The sequence below is a fragment of the Perissodus microlepis genome, chromosome 7 (assembly GCF_051167445.1).
Source record: "Perissodus microlepis isolate ML-2025 ecotype Zambia chromosome 7, ASM5116744v1, whole genome shotgun sequence".
In the NCBI taxonomy this organism is placed as follows: Eukaryota; Metazoa; Chordata; class Actinopteri; order Cichliformes; family Cichlidae; genus Perissodus; species Perissodus microlepis.
The window spans coordinates 63,197,146-63,215,476 of NC_140467.1; the positions used below are offsets into that span (position 1 = coordinate 63,197,146).

Consider the following 18,331-nt stretch of genomic DNA (forward strand, 5'->3'; position numbering starts at 1 on the left):
ACAAAAAAGTTAAATATATTGATTAAATTTGTAATATTTTGTAATATTTTGTAATATTATATATTTATGTTTCCTTAACCTCAGAGGTTTTTTTGTTTTTGCTGAATTTTATTTTTATTATTATTTTTATTTAAAATGAAAACTATAAATATAGATTCTGCTCTACTGAAGGTGTCGCGAAGATGAACGACGTGATGACGTAGATACCTAAACAGGAAGTTTAAACTGCAGCACGCTTTATTCTTCCCCACATGAGCACGAGAGCCGCTGTCGTCAGCACCTGAGGACAAATGCCGGTAAAGATTTGATTTAAACGTAGAGATAAAAACTTCTGTATGATCGCAGCTGTCGCTTCCGTACTAACGCCTGTTTTCAGCTCGTGACGGAAACACAGTTAAGCAATTAGCTAGAATGCTAACGTAGCTTGGCTAGCCGCTCTGCCAAACTCTGTGCACAAAAATTGCAGTTAAAACGTTTATCGCTTGTTCGCTATCGGAAAGCTACCAGAGAGCATGAATCTAACTTTTCTACAATAAGCATCTCAATAAGGTTAATTCGGCGCAGATAGTTAGCAGATAATTGAAAAAATTCAAGTGAAATTCTAACTTTAGGTCTGATAATCTGACCAGGTTGTCGACCTGTAGGAGAAGCTAATTGATCCAAAGCAACACTAAAAGGTAGGAATGTTGTTATTTGTATTGATTTGTTTCAATGGTGTCAATTAATGCATTAAACATACTTCTTTCAGTTATATCCACTTGTGTTAGAACCGAAACCGCCTTAAATCAGCTGATTTTTAAAAGGAGTTTTGTGTTGTTGTGAAAATGCGGCTAAACATGCCAGCACCTCTGGATAGTTGAAACCCAGCCGTTTAAGAGGAGGGTCTCTGACCGTTGGGTCCTGTGTGGTCTTGGCAGGACGACTGAGCCGCCACGATGGCAGCAGGCCGGCTGAGCTTCAATAACATCACCGCCCTGGCTCCCATGGTGCGAGTGGGGACTCTGCCCATGAGGCTGCTCGCTCTGGACTACGGAGCTGATGTGGTTTACTGTGAGGTGAGGACAGAGGCTGTATCCTTGGTGACCATATTAGGATTATCCCCTCTCTGTGACATCATACAGAGCAAAGAGTGGTGAAAAAATAAATAATAAATAAAATTATATTTATATAGCACCTTTCTAGACAGTCACAAAGTGCTGCACATAAGATAACAAATAATAAAAGGGTAAAACAGACAATATAAAACAGGCAGAAATTTAACCAAAAACTGTTTTAAAAAGGTGAGTTTTGAGTTGTTTTTTTTTTAAAAACAACTACTGAGTCCACAGTTCTTAATGTCTGAGGGAGAGAGTTCCCCAGTCTCTGGGCCACAGTGGCAAAAGCTCCGTCAACCTTAGTTCTCATCTTAGTCTGTTTTATAGCAAGTAAGCCCTGATCAGATGACCTCAGGGACCTGCTGGGGACATCGGGCTGTAGCAGATCAGAGATGTAGGCTGGTGCCAGTCCAGGCAAGGCTCTAAATGTCAAGACCAGGATCTTAAAATGAACTCTAAATTCAACAGGAAGCCAGTGTAGCTGAAATAGCAACGGTGTCACATGTGAATACTTTGTTAAAAGCCTAGCTGCAGCGTTTTGCACAACCTGCAGATGATCCAGGGAACCTTTGCTTAGACACATAAACAAAGAGTTACAATAGTCCAAGCATGAGGAAATAAATGCACGTATAGCAATCTCCAGTTCAGAGCGAGATAAAATAGGGCTTAACTTAGCCACATTTCTTAAATGAAAAACTGCTAAGATGGAGTGTTTACAGCAACCTGACGCAACTTGGGTCATGTTGACCACAAGAAGAGGGAAATGTATGATAAGAAATAAGTAAAATCCGAATAGTTCCCCCTTGACCCTTTGGTGTCTGTTGCAGGAGCTGATTGACATCAAAATGGCCCAGTGTCAGAGAGTGGTAAACGGTAAGAATCTGTGCCTTTCGCTGCCCTTCATACCGGCTGTTCATTCAGACCTTTCTCATAACTGTGTGTGCATCAGACGTGCTGGAGACGGTGGATTTCGTGGCTCCGGATGACCGAGTGATGTTCAGGACCTGTGAGAGGGAGAAGGGCAACGTCGTCTTCCAGATGGTGAGACTGGAAGCTTATAAGCGAGCAGAATGGCATCGATGTGGAGAAACAAAATTACTTTATTGGCTTTGTGCTTATTGTTTGCCATGGAAACGATAAGTCTGATTGGTCCTCTGCAGAGACGGGTCACAGGGTCAATCTCACATACTGTTTGACCCAAACAGTATGTGAGGCTGCTCTCTGAAACAGTATTGAAGGATTAATCTTCCATTTATTATGTCAGACGTCCTAAATGCATCTGTAGTTCAAAATTCAGGATTGGCACTTATTATTGGGGAGGTTAAACGTGCTGTGAAGACATGAAATATGAACAGTGTGTAAGGGGAAACCTCGAACACAGTCTTCCTTTTGTCTTTCAGGGAACCGCTGACCCGGACAGAGCGTTGGCTGTGGCCCGACTCGTGTGAGTTCAAAGTTGACTCTTTTTGTTGTGAGTGAAGTGCTCGTGCCGTCAAGCTCTGCACCGCCTTCCTCGTTACAGTAACTTTAAACTTACTTTGTGATAACAAGCTGCTTCCTCACAGGGAGAAGGATGTGGCTGCTGTCGACGTGAACATGGGCTGTCCAAAGGAGTATTCCACCAAGGTGAGTCCAGTCGCCTCCCACTGACGCTGTGACCCTCTGTCCCTGTGGCTGACCTCTGACCTCTGCTGTCCTGCAGGGCGGGATGGGAGCTGCTCTCCTGTCGGATCCTGATAAGATCGAAGCGGTGAGCTGTGAGCTAAGAGATCACGTCAGGATAAAAGGAATGTTTTTAATTCTGACTTTGGTCTTCACCTCAGATCCTGAGGACGCTCGTGACAGGAGTTTCCATCCCGGTGACGTGTAAAATCCGAATCCTGCCCTCAGTAAGACGTGAATGTTTCACTTCCTCACCTTCACTCTGTTATCTTATTCATAGGCGTATGTTTCAGTGTTAATGTGAGCTCACCCCTGTGCACTGTGGAGGGCGTTTCCCTTTACCTTGTATTTTAAGGTCTTGTGAGACCCCATCCTTAAAAAATGAAATGTCATGTGCCTTGCACCCTCTGCATGCACACAGCCCCACCTCTGCCCTGTTTGTTGCAGCATGCGGTAATATGCAGCAACAAATCTGCAAGTGCGTGTTTTACTTGCTGCCTTGCACCGTGCAGTCAAAGTGCTCGCTCAGAGAGACCCAGCTTTCTGTTTCGCCTCAGCTCTGCGTGTTTGTACGTCTGATCGTGGTTGGCTGCACGCTACACGCAACATGCAGTTTTTAAATGATGGTTTCATTCATTAAGAGAAAGTTATCCAAACCTAACTGCCCGTGTGCAAAAGTAACTGCCCCCTAAACCCGATAACTGTTCCAGCCTCGACACTGAGAAGTCAGGTGTTTGCGATCCCTTCAGTGGGCCACATGTGCAGAAGAATACATGAGGAGGGGGGTAAATACTTACTGCAGATGTTTAATCTTCGCTGTTCTTTGGTTCCAGCTGGAGGAAACGGTCAGTCTGGTCCGAAGGATCGAGAGGACGGGCGTCGCTGCGGTCGCCGTTCACGGCAGGTAAACTGCTTCAGGAGTGTGAAAACTTCAGTTACGGAGAAGCAGAGTACAGTTTCATGCAGTCATCCAACTCGTATACATAATTAATTATAACGAGGCCAGTTCATCCTCTGATTATCTTTGCTTTGCATCTAAAATATGAGAAAGTTAGAAAAACATCTCATAATATTTTTTAAAAATAACTTTTACTGCACCAGCTTTCCAAAACCGAACAACAACCTGTTTACGGTGTCAAACAAAAGGAGCCAATAAGGAGCCTGGAAAAGTCTCGAACTGCTTCCTGTTGGATTTCTTTTGGCTGTCGCTGACGGACGTCTGCGTCTCGTTGTTGTTCAGGTTTAAGGAGGAGCGTCCCAGACATCCTGTCCACTGTGATTACATTCAGGCCGTCGCTCAGGCCGTCTCCATCCCCGTCATCGCAAAGTGAGTAACAGTCAGCTCCCGCTCATGTGTTTGAACGCCATTCTTGGCTTGAGATCGAGAGCTTGGCCCTGTTAGGAGAGAACAGCAGCTCCTCTGAGGACAGAGCCGTGTGGTTTCTGTCCTCAGTAAAGAGAATCTTAAATACCAGCGTTCCTAAACGCAACACTAAGACCTGGAGTCATTAAACCGTCCGCTGTCCTGTGTCTCCTTCAGCGGAGGCTCTCTGGATCACGTGAAGACCAACGCCAACATAGAGGAGTTCAGAAAGGCGACGGGCGCCTCGTCGGTGATGCTGGCCCGCGCCGCCATGTGGAACGCGTCACTGTTCCGCAGCCAGGGAGCGCTTCCTTTGGAGAAGGTCATGGAGGACTACCTCAAATACGTGAGTTTGAAGTGCAGCTCGTGAAGATGCAGAATAAAATTCTCTCTTTGGAGAAGCTTTGAGCACGTTTGGCGTTTTGTTGATTGCCACAGATGTTGTTTGTGATTCTTTGGTGCTTCACAGGCGATTCAATACGACAACAATGCCTTCAACACAAAGTACTGTCTGTGTCAGATGCTCAGAGACAAGGTGGAGTCTCCTCTGGGGAAGCAGGTGCAGGCGGCGCAGACCAACGCTGAGATCAGGTGCAGCACTGTTTGTTTGTTTGCAGCAGTGTCAGATGTGTATGTACGTAGGGTGGGTGTGGTGTGATGTGGTGCTGACGTGTTGCAGCGAGGCGTACGGGCTGCAGGAGTTTTACCGGCAGACTCAGGAACAGCTGCAGGCTCGGAGGGACGCCCTGCAGAGCGGCAGCCAGCCGGAGCGACCCGTCACGGACGGAGACGTCACCGCCATGGCCGTCAAGTTCGAACGGTGAGTGAAAAACACGTTTTCAGCTCCTCGTTTGTAGCTGGAGATGATTCTCATGGTTTACGCAGCAGCTCGTAGAGCCGGCCGTGAAAGGCAAGTGCACCACGTTTTTAGAGGTGTTGTGATTTTCCAGAGACCTCAGCACAAAATATTTATGCAGTGTTATTTGATGAATTCATGCCACGACGCTTTTAACTGGAAATGCGCTTGTGGCTGATTTGTCCACCTTTGATAAACACGGTCTGGGAGTTCTGCTAACTTTTGTTCCCCAGTTTAACCTTAAGGAACCACACCGCTTTATTTTTATCTAAAAATCAGGATTTGGCCGTCAGCCTGAAGACCAGCGGGCGGTGTGGACACAGCTTGTTCACTTCCACCTGCTGGTTATGTTTGGGCACTAAGAACTACTCAGTAGGTTCAGGGAACGTGTCACTGTTACATGCACCAAACCACGCCTCGAGAGAAAACGAGCAGCTGTAACGAGGCGGTACTAACTGACACCCGGGGATGACAGCGGGCTGGACGCCGCTGCCCGTCTGCCTGCGTGGACTAAAGTGAAACTTGGTGGATTTGATGTGTTTGGTTGCAGGAGAGAGTATCCTCCTCAAATCACTCCGAAGATGTTCCTGCTCGAGTGGAGCCGTAAGGAGAAAGTGGAGCAGCCGCAGTACGAGACGGTGAGAAAACGCAAAGCTTCACATCCACAGAAATGTTCGCCTTCGTTCCCGAATGTGACGGCGTGAATGATTTGTGCGGTTCTAAGAGGTGTGTGTGTGTGTGTGTGTGTGTGTTTTTCAGGTGCAGCGCGCTCAGGACCGAGCCTTTCAGTCCACAGTGACCGTCGCGCAGAAGAAGTACAGATCTTCACTGTGGTGAGTACAAACTTCAGTGCTTCTGCTCTGTAGCTGTGTTCAGTCACAGCGAGGCCGCTAATGTGCGAAACACCAGCAAGGCTCATATCTTTCCCTCCGCACAACCGGCAAAGTTTCTTGTTGGGTTCTTCTGAGCAGCTCTGAAAGTCTCCTGAGTTCACCGGTTGTTGACCGGTGGTTCAGGCTTCTGTTTTTGGACGGATGGACTGTGCCGAGCATTGGCTCAATCCTGGAGAACTCTCAGCTGTTGTCCTCCTTCATGTCCAGCTGACAAATCTCAAATCAGATTTTTAGCCTGCATGCAAGCCGTTTTGCAACCCGCCTCCACCTTTTTTATTGATGCTCTTTTCTGTTGCTACATGCACTGAATTGCTGCCGTGTGATTGGCTGTTTGGATAGTTGCATCATTTAGCAGCTGAACAGCCGGCAGGGAATCTATACTCCTGAAGTAAGTTGTGAAGAGTCGGGAACGCTGAGGCGGACAGGAAGATGACAGGAATGGCGTCTCTGAGCCCTCTTTAAGCACCTCGGTGACAAAATGTCAGCTTGTGGAATAAACTGCACGGCTCTGATCCCCTGAGCGCTCCCGCCTCCTCACAAATATCTGTGCTCGCTCATTTCCTACGGTTATTGCGACGTCTCGTGTGGTTGAGCGCCCCCTCCTACAGTTCTGACCACATTAGCTTCTCACAACAGGCACGACTGAAAGTGTGAAAATAGAAAGTTTCATACAGATTATCAAAAGTAGACACGGTGTTGTCCCCGTCTGACACCAAGTGACTCATTTCAGCTCCAGATTTCATTTTGAAATGACACAAAGTAACTGAAGAGAATTAGAATATGTTTATTTAAAGACATCGTGAGGATGTTTTTCCAGCTTCCGCTCAGAGTGCGGAAAACCTCCAAGAAATGAACCGGAATTGAAAATTTGATCGCAGTCGTGATTTCTTGAGTCTGCTGCGCTTTGGGCTAAAACTATCTCGCCGTCTTTCAGGGAAAAGTCAAAGAAGTTTGCAGAGCAAGCGGCCGCCATCGTCTGCCTGCGAGTTCTGGGAGTACCAGAGGGACGGATCGGCGAGGAAGACTCCGGCCTGGTCTGCAAAAGGAAGAGGGAGGGGAAGGTGAACGGCGCCGCAGAGGAAGAGAGGAGTAGGAAACGGCACGTAAGCGACGTCCTGCAACAAACCTCAGAGGTCGCCGTGGTAACGAACGGTGACAGTCACCAAGAGGCTCCGCCTCCGAGCCAGCGGGAGAGCCTGTGAGGAGTTTAACAGCTGGCAATGACCTGCATGATCAGACATTTAACCCAGAAATGAACTCTGAGTTTGTGCTCACAGTTTTATTTTTTTTATTATTCATCACTTCATCTGATTTAAACTCAAAGTAAATATTTTTTTAAACCCAGCACGGCTGACATTCGTCTCACAGCTCAGGTCTGATCGTTTAGTCCCGTTAACCATGCCGCTGATCCGCGTCTGTCCTGTGGATGTCTGCACGTGTGCGGGGAGCCACGCCTCCTAATGCACGCGGTTAAAACCCATCAGAACTCGCTGGGTTTTATATGAAACGTCTCGCGCGTGGCGTAGCCATCACTCGGTGTCCTACCTGCAGAACAGACACTATCCAGTGTGAGAGCCTCGGGTGTTTGATAAGAGAAGATTAAATTAAACACAGACCTCCTCCAGCTCTCTTCTGGGGTGGTGGGGAGGGCATGATCTCTCCAGGAAGGGTCCAGAACACCTCACCTGCCAGGAGGAGCGCCACTCTGTCTCTGAGGGAGAGCCCCGCCCCCTTCAAAAGAAGCTCATTTCTCCCGTTAGTAACCCCGATCTCTCCCGGCCGCAGGTGAGGGTAACAACAACAGTCAGCAGCTTCACCGTTACAGTTTCATCACTGCAGCTGCTCGTCTCCAGCCCGGGTCCTTATAATTTACAGACAAACGGCTGTTGGATAAAGGAAAGCGGGCACAAACATCGAGCTCCTGCGTACATGTGAGGCTTTAATGAAAAACCTCACCAGAGGTGCCAGACGAACATTTCACACACGCGTCCTGCAGCAGGTGAGCGACGGTTTTAGAGATCGGCCTAAAATCTGAGTCAGATCCTGGAATAAATGCAATCCTGTGGCTGCTCGTTAGTGATTCCTGTCAGTCTGGTATGAGCTGAGTGGACGACGCTGTGCAGCTGGAGCATCAGAGCGCCTGCCTGTAGATATCTCGGTGCTGGACAGGTGAAAGAAGAGGGCGGTGCTCAACTTTTCAATTCAAAGTTGAATCTTTAGAGCGTTGCAGAAAGCCGTTTTAACACCCAGTGCCTTACTCTGTCTTTTGTTCATGATTTGCGGAAGAGCCTCAAACGTCTGTGATTTGTGCGGCTTCTCGCCTCTCAGTAAATACTGACTGCCACACTTTGTGAACTTGTTTTGATCTCATGATCTTCTTTGTTTTAAGGTATAAAATCTGCCAAATGATGTCATGTTTTATGTTCATGCCAAAGGAACAACCTGTGCTTTTCTTTGTCTGCAAGTTGAATTAAAGCATGTGCAGCCTGGTGGATCTGTCCTCACAGAGCTCAGCTGTTCATAATGACGAGTCATAGAAATCATTTTGGACACTTTTCATTAACACTGGCTCAGGCTATGTTTGCCTCCATTAAAGAGGTCGTCTCTGTTAAACAAATGTGCATGTGGCTCATTTTCCCCTCAGTAATATCTGAATTTAATTGGATTTTAAACCCAGAACTTTAATCGCTTGTTTTGTTGCAGCAGGATTTCTGCTCGTGTTCAGAACTTTCTGCACAGTCAGATGAAAGAAAAATAATTATCAAACTAGCTCCAAAATTTCTAAACTCAAAAACATGACTGGCTACACAACTGACTGTTTTTACAATTATTGAATCCAGCGATGAGGCACAAAAAGCTGCAGTTCCTCTAACATCCACTAGAGGCTCCCGCAGTGAGTCCATCCCATAGACTCCCATGTTAAAACTTTGCTGGAGATATGAACACGCTTACAGCCTGATACACAAACTTCGGTCTCTACAGATGTGTTCTCTTTATAACACCTGTGCAGTTGGGGAGTCACTGTGTAAACTGCATAAAGGCTGAAAGTTCGAACTATTCGGGGCGTGGCCTCTCTGGCCTGATAGGCGGATGGTGACACCGGCGGATGGTGACACAGGCGGCTGTAGCTGCTAGCTGTCTGTTAGGCTTCACCTCTGGTAACTGGAGTCCCTGAACTGGAGTCCCTGAACTGGACCTCTGGACCGTGTTTGTGTTGTTTGGAGCATTTTTTTTGTTTGTTTTTTGTCATGAGTGAAATTCTATTTCCGCACTAATTTGCAGGCGCTCCCATACTGTATATGAATGCAGCTCGTTCTCATTAGCTGATAAATGAATACTCCACACTGTTGTCTAAACATGGTCACTTCTGGGTCCCACTAACCAGCATGGTGGCAGCCAAAAATGTTAAAACGGAGGCTTTAATATTCACTCCATGAACCAACATGTGAGCTGTGTCCATCTTTCACATACAGTCTATGCCTCTCCTCTTTCCTTCTCACTGTTCTGATCTTTAGCAAACATGAGCATGACATTAAAGAAGAAAAATTCTGTGGTTTTATTAACTCATATTTGATCAACTTTCGGTTCAGGACGTGCTCAGAAAATCTCAGGAGAATGCGATCAATAATTATTAAAAATTATTTCTCAATTTTCTGTCATTTGTGTCGACCTTCATCCACAGATCAGCACATCTCTGTGGTGTCGCTGTATGATGTGGAGGCCCGGGGATAACAATGCTCGGCAGTCCCTCATAAAGAGGGTCACCTGGTCACCCAACCCACACCTGGACCTGAGGTCCGGTTCATGAACCGGCAGGTGAGAGTTTTCCTGGGCTGACTTCGAAATTCATGCAGTTTTAAAACCTTTAGCTTCCTGTGTGACATGTTTCACGTAGCCTGGGCCTGTACTTGCTTCACCTGAACTCACCTGAGGTCAGGTGAGTTCAGAGCTCAGAGCTTCTGCACGCAGAACACGAGCGTCACTACACAGGTGTGCCACATGGTGTTAAAATAAAACCGCCCCTTGTGTTTAACGAGTCCCGTGAAGTCCTGAGCTGAACCTGTGAGGTGAAGACATCCTGCTGCTGACGTCAAATTAGGGCGGTCTGATGGGGCCTTCAGGGGCGCTGCGAAATACGGTTTCCAGGCGCCTGCTGATCTCTGGGAGGGGACTCGAAGGTGCAATGTGAAGCTGTGGGCCTGAAAAAATGGTCATAATTAAGGAGAGGAACACCCTGTGGAGGCTTTCTAAAAGCACATGGCAGCTTGCTGTCAGCTGCTCAGTGGAAAACAAGATGAAGTTGGGTGAGGCCACACAGGAAACTAACGTCTCACAGCTGAAAAAGGAAGTCCAAGGTTAGCAGCAAGGTGCATGGAGAGATACTACAGTGCTGCACTTTAAATATGAACACAGGAACTGCTACAGATCAGCAGTTTCTGACTACAAAAGCGGGGGGAACATATTTAAGTTATATTTCTGTTCATGAATCAATTATTGGATTATATAAAAAGAGGCAGTAATAATAAATGCTCTGCTTACAAAAACAGATGTATTCTTACAGCAGCTGGAGACAAATGAACCATGTCTTAAAGATCTTATTTTGAAATTATAGCTCAGACATGATGAAACACATTAGCTGTTTTTAAAAGGAATTCGAGGGTTCTGAATATCTGACTGGTGTAATCTTTATTTTTATGAATTGAAAACCTGTTATGACACCAGGGGTTGTCGCAGTCGACCATCTGCCTCCATCTTCTCCTATCCCAGCATGCTCCTCTGTCACTCCATCCCTCTGCATGTTGTCCTGCACTACATCATCGAACCTCCTCTGAGGTCTTCCTTCTTTTCCTTCCTCCGTTACTTTGGATGCTTGACCCCATCCAAATGGGAATCCCCTCCCATCACACACAGCACCACTTCATATGCTTCTCTGCTACTCCTGACTTCCTCATGCAGTACCACAGTTAAAAATAATAATAAATAGATAAATAAAAATGCAGTCTTTTAAATTGTTAAATAAATGGTACAATAAAGTTTTTTGTTTTCAGGGTTAACTTCCTGTTTGATACTTGCCACACACATCTATGACATGCCACACCAAGATATCACAGCTAAGGTTTATTTAGAAAAAATAAACAAACATAAAAAGTAAACAACGTTTAGATCAAACTCTTTATTTCCACTTTTGGCAGTATATAAACCCTGCCCATTTTCACTTTTGGCTGAATGGGACCGTTTTCAAAAAGCCCCGGTCACGCGTAAACACGATGTATTGGGGTTTCCGAGGCGGCCGTGAAGGCAGCAAACGGATCAAGCTGGAGGAGCGTAAAAAGTGAACGCGAGCAGGAGCCGCGAGGACAACAAGTTAGCGCGGATAATGGGACCATTGTGCTCCAGCAAGGCAGACCGCAGGCGTGTTTACTGAGCCGTCACATGCCGCCGGCCAACTTTTAGCTCGGATTCAGTCGTCGTTTCGTTCGGCGGGTCAGTTAAAAACAGAGTTCTGCTCTCAGTCGGATGTCAGTGAGTGAGACAGGTCACTTTTAAAGACAGGCAGGCAGACAGGTCGGCTGCACGGCTTCCGCTGGGGGACATTTTCGGCTCTGTTCACTTCAATGTCCACAGTAAACTGCGCGGAGGAGCTGGACTTCAGACTCATCTTTGAGGAAGACGGCAGGCAAACGGCAGGTACGTGTCATTTTCTCGACGTTAGTTAGCAATTTGTCGGCGGCGTCAAGCTAGAGCTAAAGGGGGCGCCACCGGAGGTGAACGGCTTTGGCCTTCAAAATAAAACACGGCACGAAACTGGACTGAGACTTTTGAAGCTGCCGCAAAACTTGTCAGATGTTCATTTTTTATTTTGTGGTGAATATTTCTAGATTTTTTTCCCGCTGGGTTCCCCATAAGGTTTAAATCAGTATAATCAAGGCATTACATTACATTTTTTAATAAATGTTCCACCAGTAGCAAGTAGACATTGGACTATCTGAGATGTTCTTTTACATTTCCTTAAAATTTTTGTCAAATATATACAATTCCTTTTCCTATAAAGTACTCTACTCATTTGAAATAGTCTCAAAACATATTCATTGTTTAAAATGTTAAAATGCTAAAATAGAAATATGAGCATGACTGGCACAGTTTTATCTCCTTGCACTGTATTTTATGGTGTAATAATAAACAGCTTTGTAATAATCTACTAAATTTACTGTGTAAACTATAGCCGTTTGTCTAAATGACAGATTTAATGACCTGTAGCTGTTTGTCTAATGACAAGGATTACAGTTCCCGTATTTCAAGCAGCTACGACAGTGATTAATGATTATTTTAGTCAGTAATCTTTTTATAATCCGAAAACAGTCCAGAAACACGTCACCATAGTCTAATACTTTGCGCGATTTTACCTTGAAAATCCCGACCGGATGTTGTGATTTTGTGTTTTGGTTGACGTGACACATCAGCTGTCTGCTGATAAATGTGGATCAGGAGGTGAATAGAGGGCCAAACCAGCTTCTTCACTTCCTGCCTGACTTATTGATAGACTTACCGATCAATCAGCAGATCAATGATGTCTGAACTGAAAACCATTAACAGATATTTTAACGTTTACGTCATCTGACCTTTACTGCAAAAGCTCTTAATGTTGGCTTTTATTTAACATCTTATCTTCATTTTATTTTTCAATAAATCAATTTATGGAAAATAAGATTCAGAAAATAGGAGAAAAAAATCACAGAAACCTCACTTTACCCCAGACTTCAGCATAAAAGTCAAAAATATTAACTTTGTTCAAACTTGATTTGAAAAAAAAAGGTAATCAGTTGATTCATCAAATAGCCAGTGGGCAAACATTTATAACACATCGAAGTAAGAGGAAGTTGCAGTTTTGAATTAATGTCCACGAATAGCAACGTATGTGGCGTGTTGGTGGCTTTAAGTCTTGTGTGTGTAACCCGAAATCTATCGGGTGGTTTCCTGCTCGTTAAAAATTTACTCCCCACCAATCATGTTGGAAGGAAAATCACCAGATCGTCATTTTAAAAAACAAAATACAAAGGGAGGGTTTAATTTAGTCATACATAAAATACATTTGTTTATCAAACGGTCAGAAATAACAGGAAGATGCTTTTCACTATGATAACAAAGGCGTCGCCCAAAAACTCTGATTTAAATGGAAAAAACCCCTGACTAAGAAGTCTTTTTGCAACGTTCCGGAAATTGAGAATTAGTTGTATTTTCAGTTTCTCGTGGCTGATATACTCATAACAGCATGCTGTTTAAATGCTTGGTTACTGAGGGGCAACCAATCAGAAAGGGGACTGGAATACACTCTACTTCTGTATGGCATCTGTCATAGAAATAGATGATGCCAGATATTGCAGCGCCTTTAGGCGACTGTTGTGATTTGGCGCTGTATAAATAAAATTGAATTTAATTGGATAAAATGTGAAAGAATACAACAGACGGATCGTAGACTATAGCTGTCTAATATGTCTAACACTTGAAGAAAGTACGCTTTGTTTGGTTTTCTCCAACTTCATTTATTAAGAGTCTGTAGCTTTAGCTCCACAAACGCATTGCCCGTGACAGCCCTGATATAAAATAAAAAATTATAACCGACTTCCTGTGAGAGTTTTCATAGAATAACATAAAAAGATTGTATTGAAGTTCTACTGATACACAGCTACTGTAGTAGAGTCCAAGAATAAAAGCATGAAGCTGGAACGAAGCAGAAGAGGTCACTTTAAATTGTCATATTTTTCAAACATTTATGCATTTGTTTGCATTTGATGCACCATAGACGAGATATGTTCAGGAACGCCTCATACTCATACCTGTGCAGAAAAGCCTGCGTGACGTGCTGTCGGTACTTCTGATTTTTATCATCAGCTAAAAGCACCTAGCTGGCATTCTTCTGCATTACAACAAGCTCCAAACCTGCCTTTGTCTCCTTGTCAGTTTCACACTGTCAGCAGGTCAAGTTTCTTTTAGGAGTGATGTTTGTTTTCAGAGGGCTGGGTCTTCAGCTGGCTCAGCTTCTGCCTTCATGCTATAACTTTGATTATCTGCTTGCTGATGCGCTGACGCCGTTTCCTGATCTGAGTGTTTTCTGTGTTTGATGTTTAACCTGCTGGAGGTCCCACCCTTTCGTTTTTCTTTATCAATAGTTCAAGCTTTCTGAAGGTCTAAATTGGCTCTTCAGACACTTTACTAGGAGCCGGTTTCAAAAATACCTGTGTCTTTAGTTAAATCTATGAAAAGTGTCAAAAGAAGAATCCATTCTTAATTAAGGGAAGCAGGAGGAAAGGCTGAGGTATGAAACGTATACAAGAATTGGACTGAAATGGGTCTGATGGAGCGATAGATCCAGATCCAGTATAGATGGAGGAGGTCAGGAGAGAGGTCCAACAGTGAGGCTCCAGCCTGTGAGACACGGTGGAGGCTCGGTCATGGTTTCAGCCAGTGCTGTCGGAGATCTTTGTTAAAACTGATGAATTATGAATGCAGCAGAGTCAGATTTGATCCACTGTACAGTAACATCTGTAACATCTGCGTCTCATTTGGATATTAGGTTTGTTCTTAGTTGACATCACCTGTGCTAAATCCAAAGTATTTCCACATAATGGCCGATTCTGCTTTTAGAAACAAGCTGTTTTCCTTCTGCTGTGCCAGACGTTTGCTCTTTGTTTCAGCCGTCTGTTATTGGTTGTGTGTCTGTCGTTCAATGTAGTGTCGTTTCTGTTGGCGGAGTGTTTTCCGTATCATAACTGAGGTTAATGATAATATATTAATTAGGGCTGCCACAAACGATTATTTTGATAGTCGACTAGTCACCGATTATTTTTGCGATTAGTTGACTAATCAGATCATCATCCATTGGACGTAAAACGTACAGCTTATTGCACCAGCAGCATCTGCTCTTATATAACTATCATTAGCTTACAGCTTTAAGTGGTTACGGTCTGTGCTAACTAAAAATAAAGACAAGATGATAGTTTATTAAACTTTAATGAAATTTGCAGATTGTTTCGGTGAAGTTTAATAAACTCCTTGCTATCTAAAATATAACAGGACACCGGAGTAAATTCTCGAGCATCTCACACTTCTGATAATCAGCTGTCTGCTTGATGTTTATTCAGCTGTGTAAAAACTTTAATCTCAGCCAAACCGATTTACTCAGGAACAAATAAAACACTGAAAAAAGCCAAACAATAACATTTTTAAGTTATCTAAGTGACTTATATATGTTTAACCTGAGTAGCGAAAGACGGCGGTGGGTTTGAAAACGATTTGCCGGGAGTCCGGTGTTCTCACGGGCTCTAGTGAGCCTTGCCCCCGGCTCGCTATCGAGCTAGTGGGTAACAGACGTCTCCGGAAACGTCGGAGCGCTTTTAAAAATATGTGGTGTCTTGATAAACTGAGCAGATATTTCAGGTTTACACAGCTACATTCTCGCCTGAAAATATGTTAAACGTTTATTTTGTGACCCAGAAAGAATAATAAGAGTAATATTAAAACTAACTAGCTGCCGCCATTGTTGGAAACTGAGCTGGGCTGCGCTATGAATTCTGGGACACAGCTTCTTCTTCTTCGGGGTTTAACGGCAGCTGGCATCCTTGTACATGCAGTGCTGCCATCTTCTGTTTCAGTCCGTTATTACACTCTTAAATCCTACTACTTATTCCTGCGTCTTTTGGGATCTTACAAAGCTTCAAACGACGCGTCGACTATTAAATCAGTCGTCGACGATTTTGATAGTCGACGTAATCGTGACTAGTCGACTAATCGTGGCAGCCCTAATATTAATAACATTATTGATTAACCTCGTCTTGTGGACGGAGGTTCTCAGATGTTTGGTCTGTTTTTGGCGTCTTCTTCCTGCTGTTCGATGGCGTTTGCGGTGGACCCTCAGCAGGAGCTTTGGGAGAACATGGGGATCGTTTTTAGTTGAAAGAATTTGGACCATTTTTCACTCTGTGGTTTCTCAGAGTTTGTTTGAAGGAGTATTTTGAGCCAGTAATGACTAATGAAGACAAAGCTGTGGTTTGCTCCTGACAAATTTTGTCCTACTATTATATGTAATAACACTTTATTATTTCCCACCAGTCGGTTCTTACTTTGACAGTTTTATATCAGACGGCTGACACAGTAAACTAAAGTAAATCCTTGGACTTGGAGGAATAATCAGTTGTGATTTTGAGCAGATGTGATGTTATTGGCAGCTCATAGGTCATGAAATTAAAGTTGAGACACTTGTTTGTAGATGGACAGAAAAACAGCGAGCAGCTATTTTTATACTCTTTCACTGGTTCTTTAGTCAAACAGACAGTGAAGGAATCGTCTGCACCTCTGAAAAGTTTTCACTGGTTTCTCTTTAATTTTTGACACTTCTTTCAGCTGTTCTGAATGTCCTGCAGGCTGACTTTGAAAGACTGGCAGATAAGCAGCTTCAGCAGCTCTGATGGATGAATGGATGCATAGACTGTGAGGTGATTAGATGTGCAGATAGATTACGGACAGGTCAGCAGATGGCTACTGCAGATGTGTTCGTTGTCTGCATGCGCTTCAGGCAGCGTGCTGTCGTGCATCACTGCTGGCAGGTTTTACTTCCTGGTTTGCTTGTTTTGTTTTTTTTTTGTTTGTTTTAACCGCTCTGTGACACCCAGCTGCTGGTGGGTATCACCTCCTCCCCCTCTGTCTGCACTCAAACGGGGTAACTGTTGCATCAGATCTCATTTATTTCTACTCAGCGAGTGGAGCTACTGAAGCAGATCACAGTTGGAGCTTTCATGCCTTTTTTGCATACACACTGCAAGGTGTGTGTGTGTGTGTGTGTGGGGTGGGTGGGTGAAGGGGGGTATTAATAGTAGTGTTGTAGTAGGGCGTGCGTGCAGCTGTGTGAATGCATTTACTCAACTGTTGGAGATAATCTGTCACCATAATTACCTCGGTGCAAGTCGAGTCGGACCGAGACGGCGTTACTGAAAATAGCTGAATAATGCATCACAAATACGCGTCGTCACAGACACTATACAGCAAATAGTAAACAATCAGCAGGCAGACAGGAAGTGGTTCTCCTCTGGAGGTTGTTTGGTTGGTTTGGGATTTCATAAAACTTTTTTAAACCACATTCAGTATCAGTTCCCTTATCGGATCTCATTTTTGGGCATCTAAAAAATTATAAATAACCACAAATCAGAGCGTCAGTGTGTCAGGACCTCTGTGGTCACACAAGATGCTCATTTCCATCTCTCACAGACCTTTGTGGTTTATTGCCAACTTTAATTTGATCAAAAAAATAAAAATATCCCGGATTATACTACAGGGTGGGCTATTTATATGGATACACCGTAATAACATGGGAATGGTTGGTGACATTAAAGTCCTGTTTGTGGCACATTAGTATATGTGAGGGTGCAAACTCCTCAAGGTGGGTGGTGACCATGGTGGGTAGTGACCATGGTGGGTCGTGATGGACCGATCCGATATTACGTATCGGTGTCGGTCCGATACTGACGTAAATTACTGGATTGGATATCGGAGAGAAATAAAAAATGTAATCCGATCCATTAAATATCAAAAAAGCACCTCACAAAACTTGCGACATGGCGTGACTCAGCTCATAACCGTAGCACGTTGGAGCAGTGTGGTCACGTGATAGAGCGGCTGTGTGTGTTTGTAGCCTCGCTACCAAACCAGCATTTCATCTCCGAGGAAGTTTTCCCAGAGAGAAGTAAAGCAAGTGTGTAAGTTCATCTCTGAATGTTTGTAAAGCATTTTAGCGTTAAGCTTAACAACCGATATATGGAGCGACTGCCTCTCTCTCCCTCTCTCTCCTGCTCCTACTTCAATCAATGAAACTGATCAATGATCAGCTGATCATTGATCAGTTTCATTGAAAAGAGACCCTCTTTTCTCTCTTCTTTGTTTTTGTCTCACTTTGCACCAGAAAGAGGAAACCAGCGGCTGAACAACAGCAGCACGTTTAAGCTTGATAAGCTGTTGTTAGAATTTATTTAATATTACTTTCTACACCAGGATCTTTTTCTACGCAGCTGGTAACTGTGCAGGGGCGGATCTAGCAAAGTTTAGCCAGGGGGGCCGATAGGGCATTAACAGGGAAAAGGGGGCACAAAGACATACTTTTCTTTCTTATTCTCATTTAAAATGTCGAGCTTTTAATAAATAATTATCTGAATCTTACACCCAAAGTTTTAATCTGATGTAAAATGTATAGAAGTCTATTACTGTATATAGTAACTGTTAAGTCTAATATACCCTAGTAAGCTATAGTACTTTTTCCTTTGGGAACCATCTGTGCAGTCTGCAGTTCTGTTGAAGAAAGATGTTGAATCTATTTAATTATTCTTGAAAAATAATTTATTTCTGTGCATTTTTTTCACGCTGCATCAAATTAAAGTTGATTACGTCGATCACTTTTGTTGTTCCAACAGTCTTGGAG

General features: G+C 44.1%; 2 protein-coding genes across 3 annotated transcripts in view; both read left to right on the forward strand.

Annotated features, from left to right (window-relative positions):
• Window positions 1-187: 187 nt before the first annotated feature.
• On the forward strand, window positions 188-9,417 carry dus2 (dihydrouridine synthase 2). Of its 2 annotated transcripts, XM_084936604.1 has the most exons (17): window positions 199-296; window positions 630-677; window positions 918-1,055; window positions 1,922-1,967; window positions 2,044-2,135; window positions 2,495-2,538; window positions 2,660-2,720; window positions 2,797-2,844; window positions 2,918-2,983; window positions 3,590-3,660; window positions 3,997-4,083; window positions 4,297-4,465; window positions 4,589-4,710; window positions 4,799-4,939; window positions 5,526-5,613; window positions 5,735-5,808; window positions 6,803-9,417. In XM_084936604.1, exons 3-17 carry the CDS (start codon window positions 936-938, stop codon window positions 7,068-7,070), a joined length of 1,497 nt encoding a protein of 498 aa, XP_084792730.1. In that variant the 5' UTR covers window positions 199-296; window positions 630-677; window positions 918-935; the 3' UTR covers window positions 7,071-9,417. The 2 variants fall into 2 exon arrangements, with proteins under 2 accessions (XP_084792731.1, XP_084792730.1); XM_084936605.1 differs by lacking the exon at window positions 630-677 and having other exon boundaries at window positions 188-296.
• Window positions 9,418-11,027: 1,610 nt separating this feature from the next.
• Window positions 11,028-18,331, forward strand: part of nfatc3b (nuclear factor of activated T cells 3b) — a 28,189-nt gene continuing 20,885 nt past the window's right edge. Inside the window, exon 1 of the mRNA XM_084936603.1 lies at window positions 11,028-11,556. Coding sequence (XP_084792729.1) covers window positions 11,484-11,556 — 73 coding nt within the window. The 5' untranslated portion in view covers window positions 11,028-11,483. The remainder of the gene's footprint in view (window positions 11,557-18,331) is intronic.